Source organism: Heliconius melpomene, chromosome 19 (genome assembly GCF_056956725.1).
Source record: "Heliconius melpomene rosina isolate 202511_hmr_F chromosome 19, ASM5695672v1, whole genome shotgun sequence".
In the NCBI taxonomy this organism is placed as follows: domain Eukaryota; kingdom Metazoa; phylum Arthropoda; class Insecta; order Lepidoptera; family Nymphalidae; genus Heliconius; species Heliconius melpomene.
In genome coordinates this window covers 7872688-7888214 of record NC_140407.1, presented here as the reverse complement: position 1 = coordinate 7888214, position 15527 = coordinate 7872688, and the positions used below count along the sequence as shown (strand labels likewise).

General features: G+C 33.8%; 1 protein-coding gene across 6 annotated transcripts in view; it reads right to left on the bottom strand.

Moving 5' to 3' along the window:
• Msp300 (Muscle-specific protein 300 kDa) overlaps positions 1-15527 on the bottom strand; it is a 136533-nt gene that overhangs the window by 49107 nt on the left and 71899 nt on the right. For all 6 annotated transcript variants that reach the window (XM_085203521.1, XM_085203520.1, XM_085203523.1 and 3 more), the window contains 7 exons: positions 9471-9603; positions 8986-9158; positions 8071-8222; positions 1474-2266; positions 1238-1396; positions 933-1145; positions 417-692 (listed from right to left, as the gene is read on the bottom strand). In XM_085203521.1, the coding sequence (XP_085059647.1) occupies positions 417-692; positions 933-1145; positions 1238-1396; positions 1474-2266; positions 8071-8222; positions 8986-9158; positions 9471-9603 (1899 nt within the window). The remainder of the gene's footprint in view (positions 1-416; positions 693-932; positions 1146-1237; positions 1397-1473; positions 2267-8070; positions 8223-8985; positions 9159-9470; positions 9604-15527) is intronic.

The following is a 15527-nucleotide window of genomic DNA, read 5'->3' as shown; positions in this document are numbered from 1 at the left end:
GCTATATTAGCGATGATAATGAAAAACTATCAGCGATTGGAGAACGTATATTTATTTGATAATCAATAAGAAATTATAATAAGAATAGATGATAAAGACGGCTTAAAGCTAGAACACTCAAAAAAATATTATATGTCCCTTAGCGGATCGGCATCGGGGACGCCTCGTTGCATTAAAAGTTTTATTCGCTCATTTCGCGCCTGAATTTTACTTTGCACCGACTTTACTTTCTCTCGACATTCCTACGAGGATATCGGCGGAGACATTAGTAAGTTAAGGAAGGAAAACAAAAAGAAAACAATATGAATCGCGTGATAATGTACATGGTGGCTGTGTATATCTACCGCTAAGCATCGTCGTTGAATACACATATCTAATACCTATCAATGTGAAATGATCATGTGTAGGAGACTAACCTGTTGATGTGCCACCGCTCTGTCAGGGTCTCTGGGGCTGTAGTTAGGCTGCGCGGCGTGGCGCAGTTGCTGTTCAGCTTGTAGCAACTGAGCACGTAGCTTGGCTACGTCCGCGCAGTATGCATCAAGTTGGGCAAGTGCTGCTTCTAGCTGGCTCGCTTGAGCGTTAGTGGTCGCTGCTAGGGCATCCAGCGCCGCTGTTAACGCACGCGCAGCACTTTGCACGCCCTCAGGAGACCGAGACTGCGACGCTACGCCGTCAGGACCGAAATGTACCTTAATAGTGCAAAAATATGTTATGATAATATATTATAGAATTCATCAGTCACTAGAAACGAGCATCATGATTTTTTTATAAGACGAATAAAGTAAAACTTTGCTGAAAAAAATACATAAGATAATAAACATGACATGAAGCTGAAAGATGATTTAATTACTTCGAAGAGACAAAGACCCACAACCAAAGAATGACGACCACAAATACGTAAATTGAACTAGAGAGTTCATTACACTCACATTCAACTTTTCAACCGCATATGATATCTTTGTTTTCTGTGTCGATATATCATTAATTAATTTCTCTCTTAAAGCCAATCTATCGCGCAATGGTTTTTTCGCATTTTGAGGTGCCTCAATGGTTCTTGTTGTGGCTTCAAGCCAATGGCCAACATCTTTTAATTTTTTTTCACATCTCTCCCATTCTTCAGCTAATTCTTGCAATAAGCCATTCTAAAACAACAAAAATATTTAAAATGAAATAAATTTGTATTGTGTTAAAATATGCAATTGCGGTATCTGTAATTGCGTTTATAGATACGGACTGTTTTTGCCAAGCGTTTTTCGACATCAACTGTTGAATTTTCAGCAGCTTCCAGCCTGGAAGGCAAATCTCCAGGACTAGTTACGCGTTCTATTGCCTCTAATTCCTTGGTCATATCTGCTAAGTTTTTAGCTTGCTGCTTACAACTCTTAAGTGCATTCTGAAAAATAATTAAATAGGTGTTAATATTGCTTTGCATTTTAGAAAAGGTTTTTTTATAAAGTATATTATTATTACCCCGTATTCAGTCTGTTTTTGTTGGGCCTCTTGCAGGTCAGCTAGTGGAAGCGGCCGCGCTAGGAAAGAGCGCTGTGTTTCCACCCAAAGTAAAACTTTCTCTAATAAAGCCAAAAATCTAGATACGGAATCACAGGCATCCTCTACTGCTGCCTGTCTGGCTTCAAGTTCACTGCAAACAGCTGAAAATTGTTCCGTCAAAGCTGATACAGTAGATTGAATAAGTTGGCGTTCACCAGAATCGCGGCTACCCTCAACTATCGCGCGGGCGTTACGAGTTAGCCGCTCGATTCTATCAGATATCGCAGGTATTTCAGATCGCGTGGCGACAAGTCGTTCTTTGTAGGGTTCTGGTGGTAAAGTTCTGTCACGAGCGGTTAATTCAGCCCCACGGATCCAAGCCTGCACGCTTTCAACATCGCTCGCATATTCACTGCGAGAGGTGCGCGCGCGCTTCCATTCCCTCTCTTTTTCTTCCATCGCTGCTCCTAGAGATTCCGCTGACAGTTCAAGAGAGGATAGCTCCTGCGCCACGTCTGCGGGCGCAGAGCCTCCGTACCGTTTCCTACTGTCTTCGGTAAAAGTCTTTGTCCGTCCTACTAAATCGGACACCTGCTTAGCCAAATCACGAACGTCCCCTTCGTTGCCCTCTCCAAACACGTAGAAGGTTCCAACTTTAGCTATGTAAACTTCAATCTGCTGTCGAAGCTGCTCAATTTTCTCCGACACGCGATCGAATTCGGAAACGATTTCGTCGATTTCCGCGAGTCTCGCCGCGATAGTCTGTCGCAATCTGAAAAAGAAAACGGTTTATGAGTATGTTAACCAACGTTCGAAGCTATAGTATTTGAGGCGAATAAGGAAGAGCTGCCAAAAAGCGACGGAAATACTCCGGCGGCGCGGCGTGACGTTGTATGACGCCGCAAGGTCGCATTGCATTGCGTTACCTAGTCGTTCGTGGCAGCGGCTCGCGGCGATCTGCTCGCTTCGCCCGCCCGTCGCTCAATGAGTATAACAAGAGGTTCACCGTCGCGTCTAATTTTATTCTACGTTGTATCTGAAGTGACATCAGCAGAGTTTTGGGTGCACTCGTGTTTACGTTCCGCGCCGGCGTGCAGGTTATGGTGACGTGACATTTGCGACCTTGCGCCTAACTTGACAGTGATGAAAAGGCGCTTATGCCCATTGCGCAACTGCGAAATGCGCCGATGCAAACCGTCGTGTACAGCCGGCCGGCGCCGATGTACAAAAGCATGAAGTAAACATTTATAAAACCGCTGCCAAGATTTGCCCATTCCATGAAATTTCAAAAAAATTATATTCTATATTTCCTAAATACGAGTCACTTGTGACTCACCATGAATAAATTTTCACAATCACATCGGTACCACGCGGTTTCGAGCACACGGTCGCATGAACACGCACCTACTTTACCACGTATTCCTTGTGATATTATAGATTATTATCTTGAAACCGGCCTGGTTACTAGCAGCCTGATCGCGGAAGTAATGGAGGATCGCTTTCTCCTGCATCGCTTAAGCGTTTCGTTCTTGAAAACCTATATTGTGTTGAGTAATGCGTACGTTCTAAGTATAAAACTCAGTTCACACTGCGAGGCCCTGACCCATTAAATGCGGACTACGCATGCGCGGTGCGAGCTGAAATAGTCTATCAGCATGAATACGTAACGATTGCACGTCTCCCTCGAGCGTCTGGAGCGACTATCGATTGAAAATAACCCCTATGCAGACGTGGGGAAGCTCGACTCCAGACCCAACGCGCATTCACTTATTTCCTTTTGTTGCCCTATTCCTTCTATACCATTGATTTCTTAGTATAGAAAAAAGATAATCTTATTAGAATTTGTTAGAAAATTAAAATTTTATTACCTACCACAACAAGAACTAAACCATCCAAATAGATAGACTACATTTTTTTTCATAACAAACTACAATTTTAGTGTACTCTTAATCTTTTTTTATTTACTAAAATCTTAATTTTAAAATACACTATATACATAAATAAAATAAAAGAATAAATGTAAAATATCGTATAGTACAAAATATCATGCATGGCGACGAATATTGCACGCACTTCAGTGAATTAAGGGCCACTTATGCACCCTCCAGCTGATTTACCCTTAACTAAAAAGCCACGTTAGTCACGATTCGAGTGCAATGAAATGCAATATTTAACATTGTATATATCGACAAACTTTTAAAGTATATAAATAATTATAAAGCCTTAATAAAAATGTAATATGTGCGGAATGGGAAGGCTTATTAAGAAAATCATCTTTAAATCCCAAATAGGTACTTTAACAGTTTTTATTATGAATTTTTCTACGATAAAATTATATTGAAGTTGGTTATAAATTACCAAAATATATTCGTTAAAAAGTTATATTCTCCGTAGTCGTCGTTATAGCTTACTTGTCGTTTGCAGTGTTGTTATTTTTTTAGCTTTTTTTCTCAATTAAAATATGTATTTATTTATCATTTACGTTAGTTTTGTGCTTGATCATCATCACTAGAAGTTTTATAATAGCGTTATACCTCTATTGTATACTTAAATAAAACATGGTAATATCTAAGTCGAAGCATTGCTCACGCTACAAAAATGTACTGTAAAAATAAATTCGCGCCGCTCAAACCGACTATGGCTTCCGATGACGTAACTTTATGGTTGACAGCCGCTCGCTACTAGAGATGATCTTTTACAAATATACAATCATCACGTGTTATTGTTAAGCTACTAGTAGATTGTTATTTTGATAACTTTATAATATTCCAAGTACAATACTTAAATAACATTGATTTTCAAAATTAATTAAAAAGTGAGAAATTCAGAGCAAATATGAAATTTTACGTAACTTTTGCATTTTGCGACGTAAACAAGGGAACCTGTCGAAGAATTATTATATCATAAATTTTTCAACTTTATGTGCTTATGCTGCGGAACCTAACGCCGCATTTTCCCTAACTAGAGTAGGGGAAATAAATAAATGTAGGCATTCAAACTTCGTATTTCAGTTCCAATTCATTGTTATAAACTAAAATAGAAAATAACTACTACAAAAGTCAATCTGGTATATAAAAAGCATTTCTTTATATACAATATATTTTCCTATGGTCTTACTATATTTACTAGATTCCCTCCATTTATCCGTAAAAAATGAAGTTTTTGATTTTTTGTTATGTTTGTTCCTACTACAAGGCGCGGTTGACTTCCGCTACTGAATATGTGTTTGGGTGCAATGTAAGGAACATGATATATTAAAAATATTGTTATCAATCATTAATTTATAACTTAAAATAAAATAAAATAATAAATATGAAATCATTTTGCAATTCGAGTTATCAAAGGGCACAATCTTTGTTAAAACTCGATTTCTAGAAATCGAGGCGAAAAGAGAAAGCGCTGAAGAAATCTACTGAACTGCTTTATTATACTTACATTAATACTTGTTTAATTCAATAACTGTTTTTCTAAAACTAGAAAAAGAGTATTATAAGCTATGGGAAGAAAAATTTTAAAGACTCACAGCCATTAGAGTATCTAGAATTACCATTTTATTTAATTATATACGAACCAGTTTCTAGAAAATATGGAAAAAGTGTAGAAATTTACTTTTTTTACTGAACGTCGTACTCTGCGATGCCAAACGGAAAAATGTCAATAGGATTAAATATAAATGAGATCCGATCCACGATACGATGTGATGGCATCATAGCATATACAAATAGAATATATTATAAAACGAAAAATAACGAATATTTTCAAACGATTCATTAGACATATTTAAACATGATATATGTATGTATAAAACGTAAAAATATGTTAGAAGCAGAAGTCCTCGATAATAGAAGCCATGAGCTAATATAACTCCGGGCCGTTGCGTATGACATCATAGGCCGGAATTATAAATGATGACCTAATGACTTAAAAAAACTGTCATTGCAACTTGACGTCATTTTGACTATTAAAATTTTAATATCTGACTATTTAATTTTTAATTATATTTTTTTCAGTTCTGTATTTTACTCTTCATAGCAGGATAAGCAGAGGTAAGCTAGTGTCAAGACACTCCGTTCTTTATTCACGTTTGTATCAAGCTAGGTTTAGTGGTGGAGCTCGATAGTATATTTGAATTGATTTTAACTGTATGGTATGGCCCACATGATGACGTTAAACCCCGTTCCGTTTCGTTTTTCGTTCTCTATCAAAATCCAAATCAAATTAATTGTATTTAAAATAAGAAATTACATGCTTCATATTTTTATTAAATAAGTAATTTGCCACCGATTCGCTAGACTTAATGCCTCGATCTGTGAGAGATCCCACGCAAGAAACTCAACGGATTTTTTTAAATATAATTTACAAATATATAATGTAGAGTAAGGTAACTCTACGTATTATTTTCCGTAACTAAACCTGTCATGCAATATCGCAATATCATGTTTTAGTTTAGCTTCACGCTTTAACTTTAGCGGGATAGCCAGAGAGGACAGAGCGTTAAATGCCATGGTTCCTGCATACCGCTTTCGCCTCGTTACTATTTTCAACCTGTTCACATATTCCAGGGGGTACTCATGCCTTTTTATGTAGTTACCTTCCTCCGATCGATATTGTGTTCTCGAAGGTCTACTGAAATCTCCCCTCGCCTCGCTTCTGATACCTTCTCATAATATTGATATTACAATTTCAAACGTCCTTAAGTATTAAACATTATTATTTTAATTATAGACTTATAACTTGAATAAAATAGGCGCCGTGAGTCAGTTTCTGCTAAGCAGGTGCATGTCAGCTGCGCGCTCGCAAAAACTAGTGAACTAAAATAATATAGAAATTTCGTTTATTATTTTAAATTTAAACATTTCTCGTTAATGTTAAAATATTTTGTTTTCATTCTTATTGTATTTTTTTATAATACATCAATCTTTATCTATTTTAAGTAGGTAGATATAGTTGCAATTTTCATCTCTTTTGATAGTTGTATTTTATTTGAGGTTTGCGCTGCATACCGCACAAAGCAGGGTAGGCAGAGGTAAAATAATCCGTTTCCATTGAGATGAGAGCGAAGAAATTAAAATATTATATATTTAATTTTAATTCGTGATTTAAGAACATTAGAATATTATAAAAAAAATTCTGTCACTGATTTTCAATAACAAAACAAATAGTATAATAAGTAGATACACATATTCCTATGACAATAATAGACAAACTAAAAAAAAATACAGACGCCATATAAAAAAAATAAGTATTATTACAACAAAATTTCAACTTTATTCAAACGCAATAAGGTAGGAAGCTAAGATTTTGAGCAGAAATGTTTTAATAAATGAGGTGTAGAGGCAAACAAGACGATGACAAGTAGTTGGTACTTTGCCAAAGATCTTATAGTTCCGGGTTCGAAAGCGTTGCAAAATCAATAATTTTAAAGAAACCGATGAACACTACTGAGGTCGTTGTGGTGCAATGGAACAGCTTCTGACTGCAGAAGAGATAATTATGGATTCAATACCCACTCGGGTGATCTTCACGCTGTATCCCACATACAACAGAGGAAACTAGTGTTAAAACACTCCGTTCCCCACTTTCAGCCGAATTTTTCGAGGCATTGCGTGCTAAGTGGCGAAACTCAACGCGGGGCCTTTTGGCCTTGATGCCAGTGCGAAGAAATGAAAATATTATAAATAATAATTGCTTCTGTCAAATGGGAATCGAATCCACAACCATCACATTACTGTCACAACCTTGAACCCCTGCGTCACGACGACCTCAGTTTTTTATTACTTCCTATATTATGACCCGTTAAGGATAGTATGAAGGTTAAGATGAAACGTTTAAGGCTTTTACGCCTTCTGCAAGATGTTTCTTGAACGATTATAATGATCAAAACAGTATTTAATTCGTTTTTGAAAAATTGTGATTTATCTCAATTATTTGCCGAAATATAAATATATATATTAAATGTATATAAAAACACTGTTCCGTTACAGAGTGACTGACAGAGAACCCACAGACGAATCTACAGGGCTCAGAAAATTGAAAGTTGTTTAAGAAAGGATTTCTCGAAATTCCAACGGAAATGGAAAAAAATCTGTATTTTCATTTTACGATTACTATTTTCATAAGAAAAGTGAACCCTCTTTAACTTATTAGTTTCATTTTAATACGTTTCTAAATATTTTTGTTTCTAGAGCGTGTCAGTTACACAGTAAAAAATATTATATTAACCTTATACTTATACATGAAACTTATCTTAAATAGTATTAAAGTTCCTGTGATTGTAAAAAAATATAAAAAATAAAAAAAGACTTAAGGTAAGGATTTTAAATATTATTAGTACCAGGGTTGAATAACGTAAATCGATAGGTTTACTATACTGTACAAAACAAAATTGCGCAATTTTAAATTATTTTCTTACTAAGTAATTTTAAAAAGTGAATTATGATTTACAAAATGTCATACATGCAACTCGACTTACCAACTCATTCTCGCGTGGTCACGATATTCAATCAAATACAGATTTTTATATCAACCTGGAATCGAATCTACACTCTAATACAAACACACGACACCCATACTCACTTCTCATAAGCCTCCACCAGTTCTTTAACATTCCTTTCAGTTTCAGAGGCAGCCTCTTTAGAGTGTGGTGTTAATAATGTTATCACGACGTCCGCGTGTTCAAGCAAATCGTCTTTGGTTTCCTCAAGACTTGAAACTTCGCTCTGTAATTCCTGTATAGAGACAGTATTATTTTCATCAATAAATGCATATTGGTATATGTTTAAATTGACAATTATATCAAATATAATAATCATAATCTGTGTCATTTTTGTCATTGTTCTTTGATCATCAAATCAAAAGATATATATTTATAACGGCCCGCCCGCGGCTTCGCCTGCGTGAACTACGTTATTATTAATTTCTGTCTCTATGAGTACCTAAATACGTCCTATAAGTGACGTCCATGCAAAATTTGAGACTTCTAGCATTTGTAATAACGAAGTTTCATACAAATTTTCAACCCCAAAAACAACCCCTTAGAAGTCGAATATTGCAAATTCCGGTCTTAGCGGCACCGAGCGAGCACCTACGTCCTATAAATAGCTCCTATGCAAAATTTCAGATTCCAAGCACATGTAGTTTCTGAGATTTCGTGATGAGTGAGTAACCTTTCGATTTCATATATATAGATATACACATGCAGTGTCCAAAATTAAACAAAATCAGAAATTCTAGATTTCCTTAAAATTTAAAAACATAACATTGTAATTTCTGTATAGAGACAGTATTATCTTAATCAATATTTGCCTCTTCGTGTTATCAATTAAAATATAATCTATTCCTAAAATAATCGAAGATTTAAAATGATGATTCTAAATTTATTATAATCAGAATGACGATTTTTTTTTTCCCCAATTATTAACATAATGTCATACAAAAAAGTCATTGTATGGCAATGGATCCTGTAGAGTAGAGTAGTGTAGGATCCTGTACCTGTAGAGTATGTCTGGTATCTAAAGCACGACGCCTGGTGGCGGGGTTGGCGTCCAACTGACGAAGACGATCGTTGGCTGATGTGATTGATGAAGAGAGACTTCTTTGTGTATCCAAAAGTTGAGTCCAGCGTTGGAGCTGATTGTCTGCTGTTGCTGCACGTTTTGCTAATCCTGATTGAAAGATACGTTTATTAAAGCTTTGATATAAGTAACAAAAATGATTAATTTCTACTTCTTTATTTAAAAATCTTTTGGACTTCATAGATTTAAAAGACAAGGAATACTGAGTGTGGTCGGAGAAAGAAGTAACGGAGTATCGTATCTTTGTTATTTTCATGCAACTCCTACAATTTTCAGATTAGGCGTGAAGAGTTTCTTCAAGTCTGGACCAAGTTAAACTTTATTTTAAATTTGCGGTCAAATATTCTTTTACTATATAAAAACATTCAAATGATATTTTTTTTATATACACGAGTAGCATACCTTCACAAGCCACATTCCACCTGTCACCCAACGCCCTGGTCTTCTGTTCCACGCGCTCGCCGCTAGCTGCGTCCGCGCCGCTGCAGAGCTCGCGCGCCCGCTCCCTGACCACGTCGAGGAGCGGCTGTTGATTCTAATAAAGATAGAAATAAAAAATATTAAAGCTTTGTGTATTTTTATTAATGAAATTAAAAATTATAAACAATATATAATCTGTAAAATATTAATTTTTGCAAATACAATTTAACAGAACCTTCCTAGTCTAAATATCCTAAAATTGGTTATGGGGGAAATACCAAAGAATAAGCAAGAAGAATTAAAGGAATATATTAAAGTAGACTTATTTATTCAAAACAATGCTGATAATTTAAAAATCCAGCTAAATAACTCAGAAATGTGATTAAAACAGCGTGAGACTAAAATGGCGTTACATATCAAGTGTTTACAATACAATGTTATCAGGTTTGCGATGACTGATAGCGAGATAACGCTACTTGCTCGATCTTGCTGGTTGGTTTTACTTGCAAATTCTTCTTTGCTAATATTTAATTTAAAATGTAATTTTTAAACAATTGAGAGATTTTCTTTCCTTTTTTCAGTTTAGTTTAGTAGGCAGAAAGAGCCTAGTGTTAAGTCACTTCGTTCTCTGCTTTCAGCCCGGATTCGAGACACTGTGTATTCTTTGCAGAATACAACGCCGTATTATATTTACCAGAGCGGGATTTTTTTAAACAAAAACCTTTTTCAATTCGAATTTCATTAATTTTTCTCATGAATGTTAAGTTGACCATAACTGAAGAATGTACTGTTTATAATCTAACGATAACAACCACCATTGGTAGGTCGTTTGTTTACATTTTTTATCGTAAACTTTCGTGTACTATTATGTATTCTCTACATTCTCATGTAACTACAGCATCTGCCTGTAGGTGCGATGATTGTGCTTTAGATAATAGGTTAATTTAAGGTTAATTTAAACATAATCAGCAGGTACCCATCAGTATGGGTACCTATTGATTATATTTAAATTAGTCTCGTTTCGATCTGGTAATACGATTCGCGGCGTTGAGTTACGCCACTCCATACGCAATGTTCCAATTATGGCTGAAAATGTAAGAACCCCTACCCTGCCACATGTGGAAGAAGCGTGAAACTAAAACACTAAAGGGTATTCTTTACTTTTATTATTCTTTAATTTGAATTAGAACTTGAAAGCTGAAGGGTTTGTTTATTTGAAGCCTCTAATCTTAGGAACTACTGGTTGAAATAATAATATTATTTTTGTATTTGTACTTGTCCATTTATCGAGGCCAGGTCAATAGTTTCGACATAGCCCTCTTAACCTGCGGTCAGAGTTACCTCGGGCTCTTAAAATGTGTCATATGATACACAATCCTTACTTCTTTCCGTTTGACTATACGAGTGAAGTCTATAGCACAGATTGAAGCCTATATACTATAAGTCTCAATTTTGTATTCAATAAACATAATACAAGAGAATAGCAAACCAAATTTGGTTGATATCATGAATTTTCAAAGAGGAAAACTTGTAAGTAGCAAGGCGACATCGTAACTGACCTTGGAAATTGAAACGAGCAAGTAACTCATTGTTTCTATTTATAGACACGGTCAGTTTGGTAACCTGCATCTGAATTTATACACAATGCTGTTATCGTTTTTGTAAATTTTTGTATACTTATACCTACCATATGTACACGAGACTAAATACGCGACGGGTGTAGGTTCGATTACCACTCGGAGAAATGAATGAAATAAATTTTAATTTCTTCGCTGACAAAGCCAAAGCAGACAAAGCGCGGCGTTGATTTCCGTGACTCAATAGACATGTCTAGAAAGTGAGGAACGATGGGTCTTAACACTAAGACACGTCGTTCCTCTGCTTACCCCGCTACAAGCGGGAAAAGTGTAAAGATAAAAGTGTATTTCTAAGCATATAAATAGGCGAAAAATGAAAAAGTAAACGTTTTGACACTAGGCTTTTGTGTAAACTGCACGTTGCAGGAAAGGCGTGATGAACAAAAATAATAATAGGTATAGGAACATGACTAACGACAAAATTCCAAGCCTAGTTATCTAATTTAAAAGATGACTAAATCATTAAAGGAAAACATACACGCTAATTAACAACAGTTAAAATTAGCGATTTCCTATAATTTTTAACTGACTTCAAAAAGAAGGTTATCAATTCGACTGTATTTTTTTTTGTGTGTTCATTAGATATATCTATTACCATTATAACGAAAGTGACCGACGTCTAAAATTACAGTAACTTTTATTTTTACCAGAAAATTACAAGAAATGTCCTACACGTAATTTTTATCTAATAAGATATAATATTTCTTGTAATAAAAAGTAAATTAGGCCACTTTTAATTTAATAATTCGATATCATAAGAATCCAATATGTGAAGTTATATGAGAATGAAACGAAATGCACTTACATGAAAACAATCTCGTATGACCGCTGGCGTGGTTACAACAAACTGGTTTATATTCGTCCTATATATCGCTTGAACTAAATGTACAGTACAGGTATACAATTGTACTGGTGGTCGCCAGCAACTTAACTTTTGTGAATTATGAAACGTAAAAATCCCTTTTTCCCTGTTAATATTGGATTTTTTTCAAAGAATTTTCGACACTAGAGTGACTATACACTCGAGTTTCTGTACTATCACTACGTCTGTCTCTATATTTTATATTTTCTCTATAATATATATTGTGTAATTTTAGTGTAAACACTACATAAGTTATTTTTTTTATCTATTTCAGAATTTCTATCTAGTCTATTCTTATCATTAGCGCTCCCATATAATCCCAAATTAACCTAAATGAGAAATTTCGGCGTTCTACTCCGCGTAGTTTCGGCTTTGCAATGTCTGTCACTCACTCAGTAATGGAAGATACGAGCAATATGGTGGTAAAATATATATCAACTACTATATTAATATAACTTCATAATATACAGAATATAAAAAGATTTAAAAATATTTTTTTGTTGATGCACTATGAAACGCGGCTGGATTTAAAGATAGCAGAGATAATAAAATATGTTTTCATTGTCAAAAATAACGTGTTTTATTACACTAAATAATTGATAAGATTGCAATTTTCCTTAGTATTTAAAATATGTTCTTGTAGAAATGTCTGTGCATAGTAATAATAGTTCTAATATAAATTAAATTTGTTTTTTTAAGGGTATTTCAACATTTTCTTCTAGTAATATACCTTTTATTTAAGTTCAAATTAACTTAAGCGTAGAGTAGATTTTGGAGCGAGGAAATGAAAATAATTAATTTCCTCTAGTGGGAATCGAACCCACAACTGTCGCGTTTACCGTCAGACGAGGCTACTATTCAAATACTGTGTATGCGGATGCGTTTTTTATTTCTATTTATAAACGATAGTCTCCAGTCATGGTCCACGAGTCACGATAACAACAAAATTTATATCATACTTTACATTAAATATAGTAAATTTAGCATATTTTCAATACAATGAGAAATTAATTCGAAACGTATTGAGAATTCATAAAAATACATGAATTTAAATATAACAATTACTGGCAAAATTCAATAACAACATATATTTTGTATCAATAGGTCGATAGAAAAATCTCGTCCAATTAACGACCGGCGTTTCACAATCATGACAACGACATGTGTCACTTACCTTCCTTTTGCGCGGAATTTTGACACTTTACAATCAAAATTAAATTAAAAAATAAATATATATTTATATTTAATATTGTTATTTATGTTATAACGTAAGTACACTGAGTATATAAGAAATTCATAAAATACAATATAATTTTATGTAGCGTTCTCATTGCTGTGTGTACGGAGTACGACTGGCGAGGCGAAACACTGTTGCATGACATCATCAGTTAAGGGGAACCGCGTGTAATTGTGCGATTATTCTGACCCTACGTGGTTTTGCATCGATCGATATTTTTTTGACTATTTCCTTTATTATAAATAATTATCATTATAATTTTGTATTAAAAATTGAGGTTAAATAATATTTATTTTAATATTATTAAATAATTATTAGTTTTATAAATTGTAATAAGGAAATATTGTTTAATTTTAGTATTTCCGTTATAGCTAAGATAGTTCTATCTGTTAAGTAAATTTTGCAAATATTTTACTTAGACTCCGTAAAACTCTCCGTCCACTCTCCACCCATTTTAAACAACACAATATGTACATGTCGACGTTGCGTTCTATCTTATCGCACAGAAAATTAAACAAATAAAATATATTATTCTCCCTTCATTGATTAAAAGAATCGAACCCAAAACCATCGCGTGGACTCAACATCATCAGATCATCAAACGTTCACTTTATATTATTTTGTACTTTAGTTGTAAAACAAAAATATATTTTAGAAAGACCTATAATTTTAGTACATAAATAGAGATTCTAGTATAACCAAGTAAGTACATATTATAGCTATTATGTGGAACAGAACACATTATGTTCATAGAATGGTTAAAGCCGTAAACTTTAACAGTACAGTTACCGGTCTATACATACAATATTACATATATTAGTTACGACCTGCCCATGCCCAGTGCACTGCAACGACCGAAATTGCGTGAAGTGGATTGAGTTAAATATCAAAGATTTTGCTTGAGACGCCGTTGTAACTTAGTATATAGATGTGTAATTGAACAAAGCAATAATAAAAGCTTTAACAAATGTATTAAACACAACAAAGATCGTGGGTTCTATTCCTATTGGGAAATTAATTGTTTAATATTTTCTTTTTCTGGTAGGAGGCAAAGTGCGACGTTGAGTTAAACCACTCATCACCAGTAGGATACAGAAGTGCCTTAATGAAAACGGAATGATTAACACTAGGCCCCCAGGTTCCCTCTGTTTATCCTGCTATGTCAAAATTGTAATTTGTATTGTAATAATTCTTATTTTCAAACCATTGAAAATTAGTTTAATAGATCGCGAATTAATTGTCTACTACGACCAAGTAATTATTTACTGCTGAATACAGTTATATTACGTTACTATGAAACGATTCTGTGATTTACATAATTAGTAATATTATGATTATGACTAACTAAATATTAATAGTATGATTATTACTTAGTTTATTTTATGATTATAACTATGAATAAGACAGACGTGTTGAAGAGTCGATCTGTTTGTGATTATAAGAAATAAACATACCAATTATTTAGACTGAATTAAATGCAAAAATTGTTAGGATTTAATTTTATATCAAAAAATGTAGATCTTTCTATTAATAAGAAACGTTACAATGAAATAGACTAAAAGATATAAATAATAATAAATTTTTAATGCAATATTTACATCTTTTCATTACAGTCTCCATACAAAAGTTGCACTAAAATATTACAGTCTGTAGGAGTATAACACAACCGTATCTCATACATTATGTGGTCAAAGAAAAACAAACTATATTTTGTTATAGTTGCGTAGTTAGGAGTTAGTTAGTTAGTTTTGGGTTCCTATAAATAAAATGTTATATATGTATTATAATATGATAAAATTATTAATTGAATTTTTTTCATTTGTTGTTTTCCATTCCATTGAATTAAAATAATATGACTATTTTTTAATTTTTATATTAGGCATTATTTACTCCGAATTTAATTATATATTTCGCAGGAATTCAGAACAAAATCTTATATATTTCTATAACTTATTATCTAATTATAAAAATGTATATGACAAAAATACAAAATTTGTAATCTTCCTGTAGAATTTACTTCAGACATGTCGATATTATTGATTAAATAATTTGACAGCAGTCGTCCCCTTAACAGTCATACGACGACGTGAGGTGAATTAATATGAGCTGCTAACTCAATTTGGCGCTTTTGTAGACTACATTATTACGCTCTTTGTTATCAAAACAGTTATAGGATGTATATTAAATGCATTTAAAATCATTAAAATAAACATTAAAAAGGATTTATTAAAATAAATGTTTTAACAATTTTATTTAACGCGAACTAATACCAAAGAATTATCAAATATCTATAAATCGAAAGG